At 42.5% G+C, this 18,630-nt stretch overlaps 3 protein-coding genes and 1 pseudogene across 5 annotated transcripts; 3 read left to right on the forward strand and 1 right to left on the reverse strand.

Annotated features, from left to right (window-relative positions):
• Positions 1-119: 119 nt before the first annotated feature.
• Positions 120-4,701, forward strand: gcna (germ cell nuclear acidic peptidase). 2 transcript variants are annotated; one of them, XM_040119999.1, is made up of 13 exons: positions 120-249; positions 586-688; positions 1,273-1,465; positions 1,557-1,629; positions 1,771-1,820; positions 1,970-2,036; positions 2,134-2,204; positions 2,309-2,719; positions 2,825-2,987; positions 3,143-3,287; positions 3,443-3,578; positions 3,748-3,952; positions 4,082-4,701. In XM_040119999.1, exons 2-13 carry the CDS (start codon positions 599-601, stop codon positions 4,311-4,313), a joined length of 1,836 nt encoding a protein of 611 aa, XP_039975933.1. In that variant the 5' UTR covers positions 120-249; positions 586-598; the 3' UTR covers positions 4,314-4,701. The 2 variants fall into 2 exon arrangements, with proteins under 2 accessions (XP_039975933.1, XP_039975934.1); XM_040120000.1 differs by lacking the exon at positions 120-249 and adding an exon at positions 266-377.
• A 925-nt stretch (positions 4,702-5,626) lies between these two features.
• On the forward strand, positions 5,627-7,533 carry LOC120785733 (annotated as a pseudogene).
• Positions 7,534-7,966: 433 nt separating this feature from the next.
• Positions 7,967-10,344, reverse strand: cetn2 (centrin, EF-hand protein, 2). Its single transcript, XM_040120332.1, has 5 exons — positions 10,116-10,344; positions 9,714-9,878; positions 9,485-9,613; positions 9,058-9,195; positions 7,967-8,810 (listed from the first exon to the last, which is right to left on the reverse strand). The coding sequence occupies exons 1-5, from the start codon at positions 10,116-10,118 to the stop codon at positions 8,721-8,723; spliced, it is 525 nt and encodes a 174-aa protein (XP_039976266.1). The 5' UTR covers positions 10,119-10,344; the 3' UTR covers positions 7,967-8,720.
• A 1,372-nt stretch (positions 10,345-11,716) lies between these two features.
• On the forward strand, positions 11,717-15,317 carry nsdhl (NAD(P) dependent steroid dehydrogenase-like). 2 transcript variants are annotated; one of them, XM_040120330.1, is made up of 7 exons: positions 11,717-12,031; positions 12,115-12,276; positions 12,633-12,779; positions 12,893-13,042; positions 13,407-13,549; positions 14,273-14,375; positions 14,561-15,317. In XM_040120330.1, the coding sequence occupies exons 1-7, from the start codon at positions 12,011-12,013 to the stop codon at positions 14,891-14,893; spliced, it is 1,059 nt and encodes a 352-aa protein (XP_039976264.1). In that variant the 5' UTR covers positions 11,717-12,010; the 3' UTR covers positions 14,894-15,317. The 2 variants fall into 2 exon arrangements, with proteins under 2 accessions (XP_039976264.1, XP_039976265.1); XM_040120331.1 differs by having other exon boundaries at positions 11,721-12,031; positions 12,893-13,021.
• Positions 15,318-18,630: the final 3,313 nt, after the last annotated feature.

An 18,630-nucleotide genomic window follows, 5' to 3' on the forward strand; every position in this document is an offset into this window, starting at 1 on the left:
TCAGGTTAGTAAAAGTATCTGAAAACTGCACGGAACAATTAGAATAAATGTACGGAAATCTTTTTATCCCCTTCGGATCCATTCATGGTCGGAAGGCCTACACAGAACGTCACCGTCATTTTAAGCCCGCTGTGATTGGTCAAATGTCTTCCTGACAACTTCCGGTATAATGGAGCACAAGATTTGAATTTGCGCTTTTACCCCGTCTGCCGCCTCACTCTTTTATTTTCAGCAACAGGAGCGCGTTTGGTAATCATATCTCAAGTGAAATATATTTTAGGCGTTGTAATTTTAAATGTAATGCTTAACGAAAAAAACTGAACCACTTTTAAAAGTCAGCTTGAGCAAAAATAATCTTAGCTAGCAAGTTGCTAACGGTAACGGCTCCTAACCTAGCTACAGTAAACTATGTCGGTCGTGTGGCTTTGCTTATAGATTTTTTTGCGCTAAGTGAAAAAAAATAAACTTGTTAAATAAAAATAAACATTTTAACCATTATCTAGCCTTACAAATCATATGTTTGACAATAGCGCTGGACTTTAAATGTTAAATGACTCAATGCTGGTTTGTATACTGTTTTCACAGAGTCGGGGAAACTATGAATGATGATACCTGCAAGTTATTTGAAAGAGTTGCTAAAAAGATGGGGTGGACGGATAAGGGAGGACTGGACACGGCAGAAAAGAAGGTTTGCTGCATGCTTCATTAACCTATAGAGAGAAAGATGTTACGTCAATGGGCATTTGTTGTTAATTCTGTTTTAAAAACTTTTAAACTAATGCTAACAATAAAAAATATTTAGGTTACTGGAAAAACGAAAGATTCACAAGCATATATTCAAATCTAACATTAGAGGTGCAACAGTAAGTTGATTACTTATTTAGTCAATTGACAGATAATCTGCAGTTTTGACTAATTTGAGAATTACTCGTTTTTCAAGCAAAAATGCTAAACAAATTCGCTGGATCCAGTTTCTTACATGTGAGGGTTTTATGTTTTTCTTTGTCATATATCATAGTAAACTGAAAATATTGGGTTTTGGACTTTTAGCCGAATAAAACCAATAATTTGAATACATCACCTTGAGCTGTCGGAAATTATAACACAATTTTTAAAAAAAATAATACTTTTTCTGATATTTCATAGACAAAATAATTAATCAAGAACACAATCAGCAGATTGATCAATAATGAAAATAATTATTAGCGACCGCCCTATTTAAAAGCCTCTGTATGTTATTGAAGCTATACTGTCTGTCTCCATTGATTCTAGCTGATTAGCACAATTGGCAAGAGTCGTCATGCTGCCACAAGTGGGCATCGGCCTGTGGATCGATCAGCTCCCCCTATCCAGCTTGGCCTCTCTGACAGTGAAGATGATCCAGAGAAGGAGAACCAGTGCTCCAAGGCCAATGAATACAGAAACAAGTCTTTGACTGAGTCCAGTGATGATGACTTTGACCAGTGTGAGTGAGTTACATTGTATAAATATTGTTAAATTGTGGGACTCGGTTTGCAAGTACACTAATTTGTTCATTTTCCCCTTTTCTTTCTTAGTTCTTGTGGGAAGGGCTACACCGAAAGCTAAACCTACCGCTCAGAAAACCTGTGGCGCTGTAAAGAAAGACAAGTAAGAAGATGGAGTTCACTGAAAATCTTTTCATGAAGCTAAATCTTGTCCTGTTTCTGGTTTCAGTTTGATCTCTAATTTGTATCATCAAAGTTTGGGGCATGGCAGTTTACCTTCTAAACCATTGCTGTCCTTTTTTAGTTCAAATGTTCTCGTGGTGAGCTCGGACGATGATGGCAGTTTTGAGACATGTAAGTGGCCTTTTTCTGTTCGGTACAGTTGTTAGTATTTGTAACCAGTGACAATAAATGAGTCAGATTCTAATATCAAAAGATGGTGAGGAAAATATTTTTATGTCATGGATTATACTTCACTCAATCAATCCTTTTGCATACTTAAGTTCTGCAACTTGTGAAAACCCCTAATACCAAGCCTAAGAAAATATCAGAGAGCGGGAGTGAAGACAGGTGAGTTTGTGTTTTTTTTTTTTTTCTTTATATGCATTGTCACTGTCTGGAAAACTTGTTTTTAAAAATATCTGTTTTACCTGTGTTTATCTTAAAGCCTCAAAAACTTCATAGTGGATGACTACTCATCAGATGATGACTTTATTGAGACAAAAACATCTTTTAAAGGTAGGCCCTTTGAATGACTGTACTGGGGTTATATTTCAAAGAGAAACAAAAGCAACATAGAACTAAATTTGTATAATGGTGGTGTGTTTCCCCTTTTTTTGCAGTGCCTAAGAAGAGCAATACTCCAGCAGCCCAGCTTCCCCTGAGGAGACCACTGTCTCAATGGGACTCCCCAGTCTTTGTTAGTGACAGTGAAGATGATGATATTGTGGTCAAGAGCAGTTGGAGAACTCGGCACTCACAACCTAAACCCCCGCCAAAAGCTAAGAAGAATAATGCTCTGCTGCGTGATAAAGACGACAGTTCGCCATCACTGCCTTTGCATCCCGTCACATCTCCACTTCTTCTCCCCCAACAAACTCCAACTTCACTGGCCTCTCCCAAGCGTACTTTCTCAGCACCATCTAAGCTTGATGAATCGGCCAGTTCTGAGGAGGAGTTCACATCCCTTCTAGAGAGACTGAAAAAGAAAAACAAATTCACTGGCACTTCATTCTCACCTAAGAACACCAAAGGTAGCTGCTTAGTTTTTGTCACCAACAGTTCCAACAGTCTCTTGCTTTTATTTTCATTCTAGTTGTGAGGTTGTTATATCTTGTTTTTTTTTTTTTTTAATCTAGATTGCAGTAAGGAGCCTCCTGTGTTAGCTCCTCGTGTAAAGGAACTCTCAACACCAGTCTCTAAATCATTAGGGGAAACACCTCTGCATGGGAAAACACCAGGGAAATCCACCATCTTGAAGCCAGTCAGTCAAACAGAGCCCAGACACGGCCCCACCAGCAGGTAGATCTGTTGAGCAGCTTTTTTATACAGACTTGAATGTTGGACAAACATTTAAACAACTCCAACTTCATATATTGTGCCATGAGCAACATTTCTGTTTGTCACTCACTCAGTTTGACATTTGTTATTATTTTTCCCTCTTCTTTTGCTTTTAGAGTAACATTGTGTAAGACCCCAGGGTGCTTCTTGCATTCACTTTCAAACCCTGGCTCTAGTTATGGCCGCGGCTTTAAGCAGAACAAGGAAGACCTTACCAGCAAACTCTACCAGCTGTACAATACCAGTGTATTTGACAATAAGGTGATGACTAACAATTTCCCTTGTTTCATTTATATTTTTTTTAGAAATGTCATCTGATTTTAAATGTATACAAGTTTTTACATTGTTGAATTGCTTCGTTTACACGTTTTTTTTTGTTTTGTTTGTTTTTGGTTTTTTTGACATGATTTTTCTAGCTCCCTGTCAATATGTCAGTGACCTGGAATAAGAAGATGCGGAAAACAGCCGGTTACTGTATCACGGGACAGGAGCGAGGTGGAGGGAGCCGCTACGCCCGCATTGAACTGTCAGAGAAAGTCTGTGACTCTGCAGGTAATGCTTTAGTAAGCCAGACAGACTAAAGTAATAAATTGTCTCTGCTTGATTGTCCCAGAATTTAAATATGTACTGTCATCTGTCATGCATAGTAACATTTTTGTCTGTTCATATTTGATTTCTTCATCACATAGCCAGTCTTAATTTTATTGTCCTTCCCTCCTAGATCGTCTCAGGGACACACTGATTCATGAGATGTGTCACGCTGCAACGTGGCTGATTAATGGTGTAAGGGATGGGCACGGAAACTTCTGGAAGCTTTATGCTCGCAGGGCCACAGTGGTTCATCCTGAGCTGCCCATGGTCACTCGCTGCCACAGTTATGACATCAAGTACAAATTCCAATACCAGTGCACCCGCTGCCAGAATACGTAAGTCTGACTAAATTCAAATGTCAACCAAGTCATTCTTTATTATTCATCTTGCATTTTACAGACTTTTGTATTAATTTCCACTGGGTAATAAAAATTACACTTGATTTTTACCATGATTCTTCACAGTATTGGGCGTCATTCCAAGTCACTGGACACACAGAGGTTCGTGTGTGCCCTCTGCACAGGTCAACTTGTCTTACTGACTCCTTCGAAGCCACGTGCCCCCACGCCTTTTGCCAACTTTGTCAAAGACAATTATGGGACTGTACGACAGGAGCTAGCGGGACAAAGCCACGCGGAAGTGATGCGTAAGCTTAGTGCAGACTTTGCCTCCAAGACCAAACTAAGTCAAAGCTGAGATCTTGCTTGTAACTGTACTTAAAGCCGTGGACTGAGCTGCACAACCACAGGAAACCTGTTCAAGTTCTCAAATACCTCTTAAATCAGTGGGTAGCTGTGATTATTAGTATTGAATCTATTTTTATGTTTTTCATGGGACTTCTGTATTTGTCAGTATGTGATCCTAGAGTGTGTCGGTGAGTGTGCCTGTGTGTGTGAGTGTGCCTGTAAATGAGCCATTGTCAAACAGTGAAATTCATACTACCTGTTATCCCTGGCATTGAATATATTCTGGGGATCACTAGGATTACATCCATATTTTATTTTTTTTTTATTGTTTTTAAATATTTGACAGGTTTGACTTTCTTGTTATGAACTCTTTAAATAAAGTTTAAAGTGTGACTGTACATTAAATGGACCCCTGACATTTTTATGTATGAACAGTTAAATGTTGTGGGGCAAGAAAACTATTCCAGAATAATTTTTCCTAATATTTATGACATTTAATTTTTAGTTACCTGAGTTGTTTTTTTTTGTTTGTTTTTTTTTTGTAATTGACATAGAAAACGTTTTAATTTTTGTAAGTTAGTTTATCCATAAATTGCACAGTTTTAGATATTAATCCAGTGTCAGTCCCTTGGTTTTATAGGGTCTATACGTGCATGTAGTGGTCAACTAATCTGCTTAAAATTACCTACCATAAATCATATAAATGTATATTATCTGATAACCTCAAAGGGAATGTTTGAGTTACAAAATAACTTAAATACGATATGACAATTTTTTCAGTACAGGTGTGGCGCGTCCTTTGAAAATATTTAACCTAAATATGGTAATGTGTGTGGGTGAAAGAGGACGGCTTTATGTTTTCCATGACTGTACCTATGCTATCAGGAAAATATTGACCGGTAGAGTGCAGTTCTGTACAGATGTATCAATATCGTCCCTGACTTTTGTATAAAGAAGCAAATGCAATCCCGATAACAAACCCTGAATGTCGATACATCACTGTCCACGGGGGTGAGGTTTCAGGCCTGAGGTGTGGGCACGTTGCAATGGTGAAGCTGTGCCACTGGGCAACCTGTACCGCTGGCACACAACAGGAAGATGCACTTGAAATCAGCCATCAGAATGAAACTGGTCTGACCCTGTCTGCTGTACCTTGTTGTGTTGGAAATGGTCAAGAGAGAAGAGCTTTAACTTTGAGACAGTGTGAGGGTGAGTGTATTACATCTTTCCATCTGACATGAGGTAAAATTGATTTTATTTATTTTTTGAGCTACCTTGCTTCTAACGATGTGTATTTTGTTTTTTTTAAATTAGGAAACGACTATGAGGGTGTCAGATCAAAGGGGGCTTTATGTTATTGGTATCCACTGCAGAGTGACAATACTAGAGACCCAGACACAGATTAACTCCAACGTCTACCACCTCATTAAAGATGGTCAGCATGTGTGGGAGCTGCACCTTGAACACCGTGCTCAGTCCTTCTTATCTCTTGGTCATCACGAGCTCACCATCCCTCCTCAGGCACACTCGCTTCCTGCTCCTCATGCATCTCACCACCTGTGACATCCTCCACGTAGGCCTACACTTTTTGGTCCCAATTCCACTGGAATCAGCTTTTAATGACACACGACCATATAGCTTTTGTTAACGCTGAGATGACAATGTGTTCTTTGAGCTAAATTACCATCATTACTATTTAACCAGCTCCTCTGGACAATCAAAGCAGTTGTTTTAAGATCCAGAGAAGGCATACCTGTGACCCAGTGTCTGATCTTCTGTGCTGCTATCCAGGCCTGCTCATTAGTGTGTAATGTGTTGACTACCGTTGTGCAATCAATTTTTCTTTGGTCACACTGAGCTACAGTATGTTTTATACAGCAGTCTATACTGTAATCCTAAAATAATAGCTCAATTGATTAGTCGATCCAAACATAAATTAATAATTTTTATAATTGATAGAATGTTTAAGTCACTTTGTGAAGCAAGAAGACAAAAATATTTGTTTGTTCCAGCCCTTCAGATGTGAGGATTTCTGCTTTTCTATTTTTTTTTTATCATTGTAAATTTAATTTTGGTCGTTTTTTGATGTTGATTAGACAAAACAAGAAATTTGAAGAAGTCACTGAGAAATTGAGATGGCCCTTTGTCACTTTTTTCTGACATTTTGTATACTACATGATCAATCAGTTAATTACAAAAAGAATCTACTGAATAGGTAATGAAAATAATGCTTTGTTGCATTCGTAATACACAGGAAAATTACAGCAGAGAGTACCACTCTCTCTTTTGGACATGGATTTGCACTCCCTGTTTTAAACAATTGTATAGGCCTGATCATGGATTTCATGTTTAACCATATTATTATGGGATCAACACCCCAAAGTGGAGTTGCAGAATTTAATACGATGATGTCAAATGTTAAATAATAAGAAATACTGAGGAGAGAAGAAGAATAAGACCAAATGGCAGCACAGTAAATACAGTAAAATTTGACATTTTTTTAAACTGCTATAACAACTTATTTAAGGTTAAAATGGCTAATGTTTGGCCACGTTTTTTGTTTCTAATAGTGTAATTCATGCTCTGGTCTCTGCAAACTGTCTCCCTGCTCTGACAACCGATGTGGACGGCTATATCTTACGTTTATGTCTTCACTTTTTGCACAGGTGGACCTCTTACTGAGCATTGCCCTGGCTGTGGACAGATTTGTAGCTGTCAGTTGGCCCCTATGCTACAAATTCTTGATGTGTCCTCAAAGGAAGCAAGCGTTGAGCCATGTGGACCCTATCAGCTGTGCTCAGCAGTGTATCTGTATGTATCAACCTAAACACCATCCAGGTGAATTTTTCCCTTCCCTGCCGTCGACCTCTCGTCCTCATACCCCGCCTGTCAGGCACATCGGCTGTGCCGATGTTCCCACCGCACCGTGGGAAATGCTGCGGTGGTGCCTCTCTGCTCTGACCATCCTGGGATGCTTCTGCCTGCTCTGCACCCAGTAGCTTGTGTGACCCTGACCCTCCAGGCTGTTCTGACTCCTCTCCATTCAGTTCCTGTGGTCATGGACAGCTACCAGATCCCTGGCTACCTGCACAGTGAGGTCCTTGAAGTAGCAGCAACCATCTCCTACTGCCTGGGGGTGTCGCCCCTCTACTCTGTGGATACCGCTCACGGGAGCTGCAGCAAAGGCTACGCAGGCCGCACAGGAGAATAAAGTCATGAATCAAAGTTAGTCATAAAGTCTGATGGGAATCCATTTGAGAAACTGCTATTTATAACTTTTTTTTTTTTTAACCTGTACTGGCTGAATGAGAAGAGCCGTATCTTGCTGTTCAGCACAGAAGATCTTTCCACATTTGTTGCACCACGCTTCGAATTTACTTGCTTGTTTGGAAAAGTAAAGTTGGATAGCTGAGTCAATATGCTGTTGTAAGGTAGCAGCATATTGTAATTCCTGTAATTCATTTTCATTTCAAAGGCAAACAATGTGTTTTATTAGCAGCAGTGGAATAAAATCGGGCTTTTATGATGTGAGTTTAAAGAAAAAAGACTAAACAGAGTCAAGCTGTTCAAACACTGGTAACTACTGCATAGATAAGGGATGCTTATAATAAATACAAATAAAAGACAGGACAAACTGCTTAAAGATATTTAATTTTTATCTTAAACACTAATATGCTTTATATCTACCTAGTAATTCACCATATATCATACAAAACGTTCAAGAATACAGAGGAGTAAATATACACAACAGAAGGATAAATACTTAATGCTACAAGAAAATACATCATCAATCAACCATATTTTAAAGATAATGGGACTTGTGGGGAAGGTGTGCAGGTTAGAGAGGTTGGGCAGCTTCCCTGATTGTGATGATCACCCCTTGAAGAGGCACAGGCACAAATCCACAGGCCGCACTGAGGTCAGACAGCACGCCCCACTCATCAGCGCTTAACCAACTGCTCACATTACAAACGAGGAAACGCAGGAGTAGCCAGTATAAAACAAGCGTCGTACAGATGGATGAAGCTTAATGCACAGACTGTACAATCAATCAATCAATCAATCATTGGAATGTACTGTGTTTATCACCGTATTGAGGCAGGCACTGAGAATTTCTTGACAAATAACCTACACATTATTATTAATATGATCAATGTATTCTTCATAAAAGTATGCAGCATTTCCAACTAGGAAGAGGGCATTCTCTTACTGTTTTTGGCAAATGTAATGTAGATCACTGGTTCAAGTCGTTCATTGAAGTATGTGACAGTCAAACCTTTTAAAGTGTATGGCACGACATGATAATCCGGACAGGGGAATTTTGAAATAGAACTGGACATATGAGCAGCATTACATGTAAAAACCGCCTCTGGTCCTCTCGACACTGTACCACCAACCCTAATGTCATGCAACTCCTTCAGTACAGGCAGGTTTTCTTCATAATGCGCAGGAACTCCTGCTGGTTGACTTCTCCATCTCCATCCCTGTCTGCTTCATCTATCATTTCCTTCACGGGCACACGATATAAGAGGTGATGAGAAGAGGAATGGAGAGATGGAGCAAACACATCAGGCTAGTCTGACCGCATCCGCGAGCACATCTTGTGTATACATTAATCAAAATTACCGTCATGACCCTTGGCTTTGTAAACACAACCAGCCTGTAAGTTACAGTAGTCTGCTGTTATTGGGCAGGAGTTATTCTGAGTGTTCATACATATGAATGTGTCTTGATTACATAATTATGTGCTTTACCTGCAGCTCTTCATCTGTCAGGTTCTCTCCCAGCTCTTTGGCTACTCTCTTCAGATTCTTGAAGGAGATCTTGCCTGTCTCGTCGTCATCAAACAGGCGGAAAGCTTTCAGGATCTCCTCTTTGGAGTCTTTCTCCGCCTAAAGTGGAGAGACCGTGGAGGACGGTTTTACCACAAATTATGTAATGTAGTAGTTCAAAAAACAAAAAACAAAACAGACAATAGAATAACCACATCAGAAATTTGGGCCCGAGTTGATATGTGCCAGGGAAAAGCAATACAGGTATCGTGAATCTAAATGGGGCTGACAAGGTGGAGTAAAGGTTGTAGGCTCTAACGAAAGAACTGGTTTAAAGAAACTCAACACGGTTGGAGTTGTAAGCAGTCGACATGCATATGAAGGATAGGTTGGTGACATAGATATCTACCATTTTCTGTGTCATGACAGTAAGGAAGTCGGCAAAGGAGATCTTCCCCGTGCCATCCTTATCCACTTCCCCAATCATCTTCTTGATCTCCTCTTTCTTTGGTTCGAACCCCAGAGCTCTCATCGCAACCTGGCACAGAGTGAGAGAGGCTGACAGACCGTGCACACATAGGCGACTGTTTCTTTCCCCCGACGCGTCTGACTGCGATCAGTGTTTGAGCCCTTTTTACCTTGAGCTCTTTGACATCAATGTATCCAGAGCCATCTGTGTCGAACAGCTCAAAGGCCTCCCTGATCTCCTGCCTCTGCTCCTCGGTCAGCTCCGGCTTGGGGGATGTCTTCTTGCGAGGAGGGGCCACCGGACCCTGCAGGGATGGTCTCTTGGCACTGGTCGCCTGATGCGGACAGAGGAGGGTAGGCAGAAGCGAGAGAGAGAGAGAGAGAAAAAAAAAAACAAGAGCCAACACATCTGTGATAACATCAGAATCAGAGGGGTTTTTCTGGATGAAAATTTGGCTTTTCCCCAGACCTATAAACCACACGAGGGAGGACTCGTTTAAATATCCATAACCCGTGGAAACACACTAACACAGATTTAGGTTATTATAAGAGGATAAGACTTTCTCACTCACCATCGCTTGCTGTGTATTTGATTGACAGGACTGAACTGCAGATCTATTAAGCAATTAGTGTTTTCCTCGGGGCTACGAAGCCTCCCTATCATTTAGGGAAGAGAAGAGCATAAAACAGTTTCTGCTTTACGTCAATCGCTCGCAAGACAGGCGCTTGTTCGCCAAAGCCTCCTGTTTATCTCGCGGGGGCTGCTGCCAAAAATGTGGAGAAAATTGACGTCTACGGGTAAATGCGTGCGCAGCGTCAGCTGCCCGACGGCGCCTAGATGTTTCATTTGTCCGACGCCGGTGCCGGCAGGGCCAGCCCCCCGTCGTTCTCCTGACCGCCGAGGCCGGGACGCGGACCGGCACGAGTAGGAGTGAAAATGGAGCGCACCAGTCGGGCGGCGAGATGATTGGTTTGCTGGGAGTCACGGGGCGCAAGGCACGACTAGAGAAATTCAGAGCTGTAGGGAACGAAGTTAAAGCTCCCTGGAGTTCCCGTCAAGACATAAAATGCAGGAGCAGGCTTTGGAGAATCGGGAGGCGCATATGGAAAATATGTCATATTATAGACTGTATCATATAAATGGTGCATTTGCTCGCGCTACTCTGAAATTGCCTCAATACACCCTCTAGTGTCAGCAGCCCTCAGCTCACGGTACTACAGCTTATTCTAGTAGAATAGAGGATTATAATAATAATAATAATAATGATCATATAGAGAATAATGATATAATACAGAATAGCTCATATGAATGATAAAAATGTAAAAAAAAAATAAACTAAAATACTATGATGGTAATGCCAGTGTTGCCAAGGGGGCCACTGTCATCTCTGGGGAATAGCCAGAGCACAGCACGTCACACTCCGTGGCACAAAAATGGCTCGGTATTCAAATATGTTCGAAATATGCGCCCAGTGGCCACTTGATTAGGTCCACCGGTACAACATAACAAAATCCAACACGACTGCTCTGCCACCAGTTTTTCTCTTCATTTTGTCTTTTTTTCCCCCAACATTGTTCAAAAGGGGATCATTCTATTTGACACCCCTTTACTTGTCCACCCACTTTATATACACGGGGGGGGGCGAATTTTTTGAAACACCTTGCAACATGATGGCCTCCAGTTGCAACACCACCGCCCACCACCACCTCAATAATAAACATACAATAGAATTACAACCTTGTGTTGACACAGCCAGCGTCAACGAAAACTTTAGCGCTCAATGAAGCGGCGAGCGAGTGTATGTTCGAACACTGACTCTCTGGCTGTTTCTTTTTGCTGTCGCCCTTTTCTCCCCGTAGTATTCTCTTATGCCTCTGTTATACGTTTCTCCTTCAGGCAGTTCTCCCATTTGCACCAGTGTCAGATATCCACTGGTTATAGGGACACAAGTTTAACCTGTCTTTATAGTTATTACCAGAACGCAGGGAGAAAGAAAGCGACATGGAAAGAGAAGAACTGTTGTCAATTGATGAATACGCAAGTTTCAACCGGCGGTTCCGAGGGGCGTGGTCTTTAAGCTAGGAGGCGGACGGAATCCGGTCGTGCTCCCCGATTGGTTTAAATTGTGGCGTTCTTTGACGTATCCTGGACGTCATTGGCTGCCGGCAAACGTCCCCTTCGTGCTGAGCGGTAGCTCCACCAATCACAAGGGCCGGTCTCTCTCAGCTGATCCCCACGGTCCGTGGTTTTGTACGCGGTGCAAGTTGCCCGCAACGACTGCGGGCGAGTTGTGCGAGTGGAGTTAAAACGTACGTGCCTCTTCGGTTAAAAGGCGGCACATTTATGGACTGCGTGTTGTGTACTTTTCATCACTGACTATTCTACTCGCAAACAAAAGTCTTTTCGCCACAGCGCCCGCCGGCCGTGCGGTATTTTCGCTCACCTGTTGGTCACCCCTCGCTCATCATGGCCACGCGTGTTCGACCGGTGAGTTACTGTGAAATTCTGCGCTGTGGCGCCGTTGCTTTGACCAGGGCTGTATCAGTAACCGCTCCCCGCGTGTCGCGCAGAGCAGCAAGCGGTGTGCGGTCCTCGGGGGGTCCGGCTTCCTGGGCAGGCACCTGGCGGAGAAGCTGCTGGACCGCGGCTACTCCGTTTCTGTGTTTGACATCCGCCAGAGCTACGAGCTGCCCGGTGTCACCTTCCACCAGGGAGACCTCTGCGACCAACAGGTAAGGGGATGTCCTCTGAGCCTGGAGACCGTGGGCTGTTGTGAGCCCCCCCTCCTCCCCCAATCGAAGTGACCTGACTTCACACAGAATGAAACGCATTCAAGTCCTAAGACTTGACCTGGTAAAAATCTGGAACAGTATAAAGTAAATAACAGTGACATGTCCGCCTTGCGTGGCCAAACACCTCGACTGTTTAAGTATTAAAAACGTTCAAATGCAGTGTCATTTTATGGTTCAGGTACCTGTAATGCCTCTGGCTGACATGCAATTTGCAAGCGAACACACGAGACCCCAAAAAGACTCTGAAAACCCATCTTGTATAGCTGTGCGAGGTCTCTCTGTTTGTCCCGCTGCAGGCTCTGCTGCCAGCTCTCAGGGATGTGTCCCTGGTCTTCCACTGTGCCTCGCCGGCCCCTGGCAGCGACAACCGTGCGCTGTTCGAGAGCGTCAACATTCAGGGCACACGCACCGTCATCCAGGCCTGCATCGAGGCCGGAGTGCAGGTGAGGCGGCCAGGGGAGGGGAGACTGGGCTTCTCCTCTGCGCATGCGCGAGGTTTACCGCTACACGATGAGAGACGCCACTGAGGTGTGTAAAACCGTTTTGTGTTTGCCAGAAATTGGTCCTGACCAGCAGTGCCAGCGTGGTGTTTGAAGGCACGGACATTAAGAATGGGAGAGAGGACCTGCCGTATGCCAAGAAGCCCATCGACTACTACACAGAGACCAAGATCGAACAGGAGAAGGTGGGAGAGCGGTATTTTCAAGTTGAGTTTATTGGATTCATCGGTGTGGCCCGGTGGTTAGCCCCGGGATGTACGGAACCCAGCAGATGCTAGTGCAGGTTCCAGATCCTCGTGATTTGGAAAGAAATAAGTGGTTTTGATTGAAAGAATTGGCGATTAGTGGTTTTTAGACTTTTTCTCCTTCCTCATCAGATGAGTATCACTTTTTATTTTCATCAGCATCCCGCAACAACATAGTGGGTACACCTTTCCTGGACCTCCTTTATTATTGCCATGACATCTGCCACTTGCCCTTCCCAGTCAGTCACACCTACGAGAGAGAAGGGAGAAAATAATCAGAGCACCTGTACTAAGAGTTGAATATTATACGCTGTCTTTGTTTTAGTTGGTCCTCGCGGCTTGTGACAAGAAGAAGGGTTTCCTCACGGTTGCCATCCGGCCTCATGGCATCTTTGGCCCTCGGGACCCACAGCTGGTTCCTATCCTGGTGGATACGGCTCGCAGGGGCAAGATGAAGTTCATCATTGGGTAAGTCAGATGGGAGTGACTATCGGTTCATTGCGCTGATGCCCATTTAGCCGTTTTATTCAATAATACAAATATAATAAATTGCGCTTGCTTCAGCAGTAATAACTCAAAAAATACTTAAAAATGAAAAGATGTGACTCAGTGTAGTCAGTTTAAGTTAAACTAACATCAGTCACTGCATGTCATAAACAAGAACTTCATGCTCCCCCCAACCTGAAATCAAATATTTCAATGTTGTGTTTTGGCTTCCTAGATATAAAGGCAGAGCCTGATAAAACCTTTGCTTCGTGTAAACTTAAAAAAGTGACATGAAGCTGCACACCTCAAACTACCCGTAAAGGCGACAGTGCTTCCACCGGCACAAAGCACCAATTTTTGGCTTAATTTTTGCTAACTTGTTCGACCAGATGACATCTAAAACCTTCATGACTCACGTTGTTTGTTTTTAAGATTTTATCTGCAGTCTGTGTCCTTAAACTGGGGGCGAAAAGACTGGGCTCTGACATTTTATTATCTCTAAAACCTACTTCTAAAGCCAACTATCCACTCCTTCCTCTCTTCAACCACACCCTCACCAGCCTACCCCTTACTCTCCCTGCCGTTTGAAGTGTTGTGAGGCGCTAGATCAAAAGATCATTGTACCGGTATGCTGAGGGACAGTTGATTTTTGTTTTCCGGATCCTCTGTACTCAGTGGTATTGCTCTGAATTTCATTTGCCGCAGTGATGGGGCCAACTTGGTGGATTTCACCTTTGTGGAGAATGTAGTTCATGGACACATCCTGGCTGCTGAGTGCCTGAGGCCGGACTCCCCTATATGTGGTAAAGTGAGTGAAAATAAATTCTAAAGCAGAGCAAACCTCATGGTCTACAGCTGGTTTAAAGGATTCTGTCCATGAAATCCTGGTGCTAGTTCCATACATCTGTCTCTTATGGATCAGACTCACATTTATATCTGTATTGTCTTTGTGAGATTAAATGTTTTAACTTGGATCCTCTACTTAACTTTCAGCCATACCACATCACCAACGACGAGCCAGTTAGATTCTGGGACTTCATGTCTGAGGTGTTGGTGGGGCTGGGATATGCCGCTCCACGCTACCACCTCCCCTACACCCTCGTTTATGGGCTGGCCCTGCTCCTCTGGCTGCTGGCCCTGATCCTGCGCCCCCTAGTGTCCTTCAAACCCACTTTTACTCCAATGAGAGTGGCTCTGGCTGGAACGCACCACTACTACAGCTGTGAACGTGCCAAGCGGGACATGGGCTACAAACCGGTGGTCAGTCTGAAGGAAGGGATCGCCCGTACAGTGCAGAGCTACCCTCACCTCAGACAAGGGGCTTGATGGGTGAATGGAGATAAAGACTGTTGAGACACGTAATGCTGTGGATGTTAGTACAGTTATGCTCATGGTGAGAACGAGGTGATCGGGTCACACCGAATGGACAAATGAAAATGAGGAGACAGTTTATCTTTATCCATACATCACAATGTGTAGCATTTCTGTGCCTTTTCAACATCTATGTAGGATTTTCGCCAGCAGATGGCAGCAGACGGTCCTGGTTTTGGGTAACACATTGCAGTATGATATTACACAAGTTTTGAAGCACTTAGCAAACAGTTTATGTCAACTGAAATATGAACTTACACTTTGCAAACTGCAAAGAATTACAAATGTTCTTGTTCAGTTTTCATGCTTCACTGTACACAGATTGAGATACTGCTGAAAATGCCTTAATAAATTCCATTAAATGATGGTTCTCCTGATACAACTTGCATGAAAATTATTGTTTACAACGATACCTAGCTTTACATTATATGGCTGAAAGTATGTGGACAGGAATGTGTTTTTTTTTTTTTTGGTCTAGGTCTGTTTTTATTTAGCTGTAATTTAGTTTTCTAAGCACCTTAGTTTGATTTAAGAGAAACCCTAAGGACAGGACATTCCCCCTTTTCACAATGCCATATGCATATAGAAAAGGTTTTCTGGGCTTTAAATTGAAGAACTTGACTGGCCCTGCAAGAAAATCCTGACCTTATCCCCATCCAGATCTTTAGGATGAATAAGAACAGCGACTGTGAGCCAGGCCTTATCGCATAAAATGCAGTGGCTGACCTTACTAAAGCTCTTGCGGCTGAACTGAGGCAAATCCCTGCAGCCAGGTTCCAAAAATCCTATGGAAAGTCTTCCCCCAACGAGCGGAGGCAGCTATATAGAGCAGCATATTACTGCCCATATTTTAAAGCATAGGTTCTCCAATTTTCAAGTCTGTCCTAAAACAATGGTCACGTACCCATATGTACATTGAAACAGTTTTTGGTTGCTGTAATTGGTCCTCCTGTCCATATTGGATATAAAGGGGGTTGATTCGGACACAGGACACAGTCCTCATTCTGTGTAAAACTACATTCTGAAGTTCACGCCAAAGCTAATATGAGGGAAGGCTTTGCAAATGAGATGCTCAACAATCACATTGACTAATTTGGACTAATGTTTGGTATCCACATAGTATTTTCCTAGATACATAATTCATAATTATATATTAATTAATTCAAAGTTTTTCCTCGAGTTCCAAACATAATTTCTATCTCCTCTCTGATGCTGCAGTAACCCTGCCTCTCTGGTATTAGATGCCATATATCATCAGTATAGTACGTGTTTCTATGAGTAGAGCAAACTATAAGAATACTATTCAAGGACAGTAATTGAATACAATAATAGGATGGGCAGTGAAAATGCATCATGAGCTACAATCCTTCAATTTCCACATTCAATCTGTCATTCTGTCATTTTGATAATGACAAAGTTATAAAACGTCACAAACTTGTAGAAATGTTAACTTTATTAATTAGCTGCTGCTGAGATTTTTCTTTTCTAGGTCTCCCATTTTTGTCATTCCAGGTCGTGGTGTGGTGACAACAAAGGTGGGGGCTAAGTTCAGATACTTAGCATTCTCGTTTTAATTCTACGCCAGCAGCACTCAAATGATTCATTGCGAGAGTCAGTGGGCAAGGCTGTCGGACTGGTTTCTTGTTCACGGGAAAGAGGGAGAGGGATACATGCAGATGATAGACTTGAGCGTTTACACTTACCAGTGTGTTCACCAGACTGATACCTTGCCTCGCAGACTTGCTAATTTACTCTTCCACCTACTCTCTGTGACACGTTGCGAAATCTATTCACACCCTTTTTCTGATTTGAGAAGGCGTTGTAAATGCATGCACAGCATGTGTGACATTGTTTTTTTTGGGGTTTTTTTTGTAAAGAAACAGGGGTAGGTTGATCTTTATGTTGTGTTTTAGCTGAGTGCATACTGTGGCCAGCCACATAGAAAAGTGCTCTTCGTTGCCATTTGTTGAAGAAATTGTTGGACAATAGCAGGAGCATAGACTTACAATTTTTCTTGTCCTTCACTTGTACAAACATAGACAGTCACTCAGATTGAGCAAACATTTTCTTTATCACAGGCTTACATTTTAGCTTGTACCTACAAGAGGTTAAAATAAGTCACAACTGACATTTATCAAACTGATTATTTAAGAAAATCAATCCTTCAAAACAACACACATATTAATGTCAGTGGTTTCTTTTCTCTTTTGTACCTTTTATTCCAAATATAAAATTCTAGTTGGGTGTGTTATAATTTTAAAAAAAGAAAAAGCTTATATTGACTTGTGTATTATTTTTATTAGTGTGTGGACCACTGTCTCTTTTTTATCTCACTTGGAGTTGTGTGTGTGTTGCTCTTAATCTCATTTTAATAATGTGTGTGCTTCCTGGTTTTTTTCTACCCAGCCAGCATGAGAGCAGAATTCCCACAGGAGATGTTGCTTCAAGTTGCTTCATTTATGTGTGCCATGCTGTGCACCTTGTCGTCGTTCTCTTCTCCTTGCCCCGCTTGCCCTCAGAGTGAATTGTCAGGTACCTGTAAGACAGGTATGTGCATGCTTACTTCCATGGACAAAGTACAGCTGTAGTAAACAAAAATGAGCTCTTAGCCACTTCTATTACGCGCACGGACACGCACACGCACACACACATACACACACACACACACACACGCACACGAATAGACAAACACACAGTGCTCCACCCCACATCTACCTACCTTGACTGGCTGGGCTTGTTGGTGCTTACGCCCGTACCTGTTCACCAGCTCAGCGACTGAGACACCTGTCAGACAGAGAAAGACTTTCTCTTCGCTCACACCAGCCACACTCCGTGGGACACACTGTCGCTGATTCCTCGACCGAACTGCATGGACTTGGCTCTGCTGGCTATAAAGTGATCGCAGGTAGGTTCTCTGACTGGAAGATGTATGTGTTATAACCAATGTGAAATGCTCCTTTCTGTAGTTGGAGCTTCAGTAATCAGAAGCTGCAGGGACAGAACGTGTAGAATTGTTCAATCATGCTATATAAACTGTTTGATGAAAGTGTCAACTAATGATTGTCAGTGTTTACTCATTTTTCTGGCCGTTTCCCGGCCATGATTGCTTGTCAGTAGAGTTTTCTGTCCTGCTCCCCGCTTACCTTGAATGCTACAGCTCTTCATTAATCATTCATCGTGTGTGGACTGATGTGTTAAACCCAGGATAAATATGCTTTCTGAGCCCTCAGCCCTGTCACCCTTATTCCGGACAATCTCTTCAAGCAATATCGTGAGAACATGCTTTAGATACCTCAGGAGCTTTACAAGTTATATTTGCAGTCTGAGTTTGACAGTACTCCACAATTTTGCATAAGCTGTAGCCTACACTTAATTACAGATAAGGGAGCACTCATCAGTGTTTCATTAGTATTTTCCCTCTTTTTCTTAATTTCCCTGGAGAAGTGCGTTTGCCTTTGAGCAGTTCATTTTTGACCAGAAATAACCGAGGGGTCAACTAATTTGGATATGCGTGAAAGGAAGCAATATTTTCCAAATCAAATACAGTAAGGCATTCTGCGTGAGTATATATTTTGTATCCAAAGTCAAAGGATCATATGTAGGTTTTTTGAAAGTGGTAGGACAGGATGATCTACATGTCTAAAGGATGAGACTGAGGAATGCTTTACAGAGCACATGTTACGTATTGGGCG

Source organism: Xiphias gladius, chromosome 23 (genome assembly GCF_016859285.1).
Source record: "Xiphias gladius isolate SHS-SW01 ecotype Sanya breed wild chromosome 23, ASM1685928v1, whole genome shotgun sequence".
NCBI classification, from domain to species: Eukaryota; Metazoa; Chordata; class Actinopteri; order Istiophoriformes; family Xiphiidae; genus Xiphias; species Xiphias gladius.

Excerpts from the sequence above, each read along its gene's own strand:
- gcna (XM_040119999.1), top strand. The coding sequence starts at position 599 with ATGAATGATGATACCTGCAAGTTATTTGAAAGAGTTGCTAAAAAGATG. Across the intron at positions 1,821-1,969 it reads TGATGGCAGTTTTGAGACAT|TTCTGCAACTTGTGAAAACC; the intron begins GTAAGTGGCCTT and ends TGCATACTTAAG. Across the intron at positions 3,579-3,747 it reads GAAAGTCTGTGACTCTGCAG|ATCGTCTCAGGGACACACTG; the intron begins GTAATGCTTTAG and ends CTTCCCTCCTAG.
- cetn2 (XM_040120332.1), bottom strand. Across the intron at positions 9,614-9,713 it reads TTGATGTCAAAGAGCTCAAG|GTTGCGATGAGAGCTCTGGG; the intron begins GTAAAAAGGGCT and ends ACTCTGTGCCAG. Across the intron at positions 8,811-9,057 it reads TGACAGATGAAGAGCTGCAG|GAAATGATAGATGAAGCAGA; the intron begins GTAAAGCACATA and ends GTGCCCGTGAAG.
- nsdhl (XM_040120330.1), top strand. The coding sequence starts at position 12,011 with ATGGCCACGCGTGTTCGACCG. Across the intron at positions 12,780-12,892 it reads GCATCGAGGCCGGAGTGCAG|AAATTGGTCCTGACCAGCAG; the intron begins GTGAGGCGGCCA and ends TGTGTTTGCCAG. Across the intron at positions 14,376-14,560 it reads ACTCCCCTATATGTGGTAAA|CCATACCACATCACCAACGA; the intron begins GTGAGTGAAAAT and ends CTTAACTTTCAG.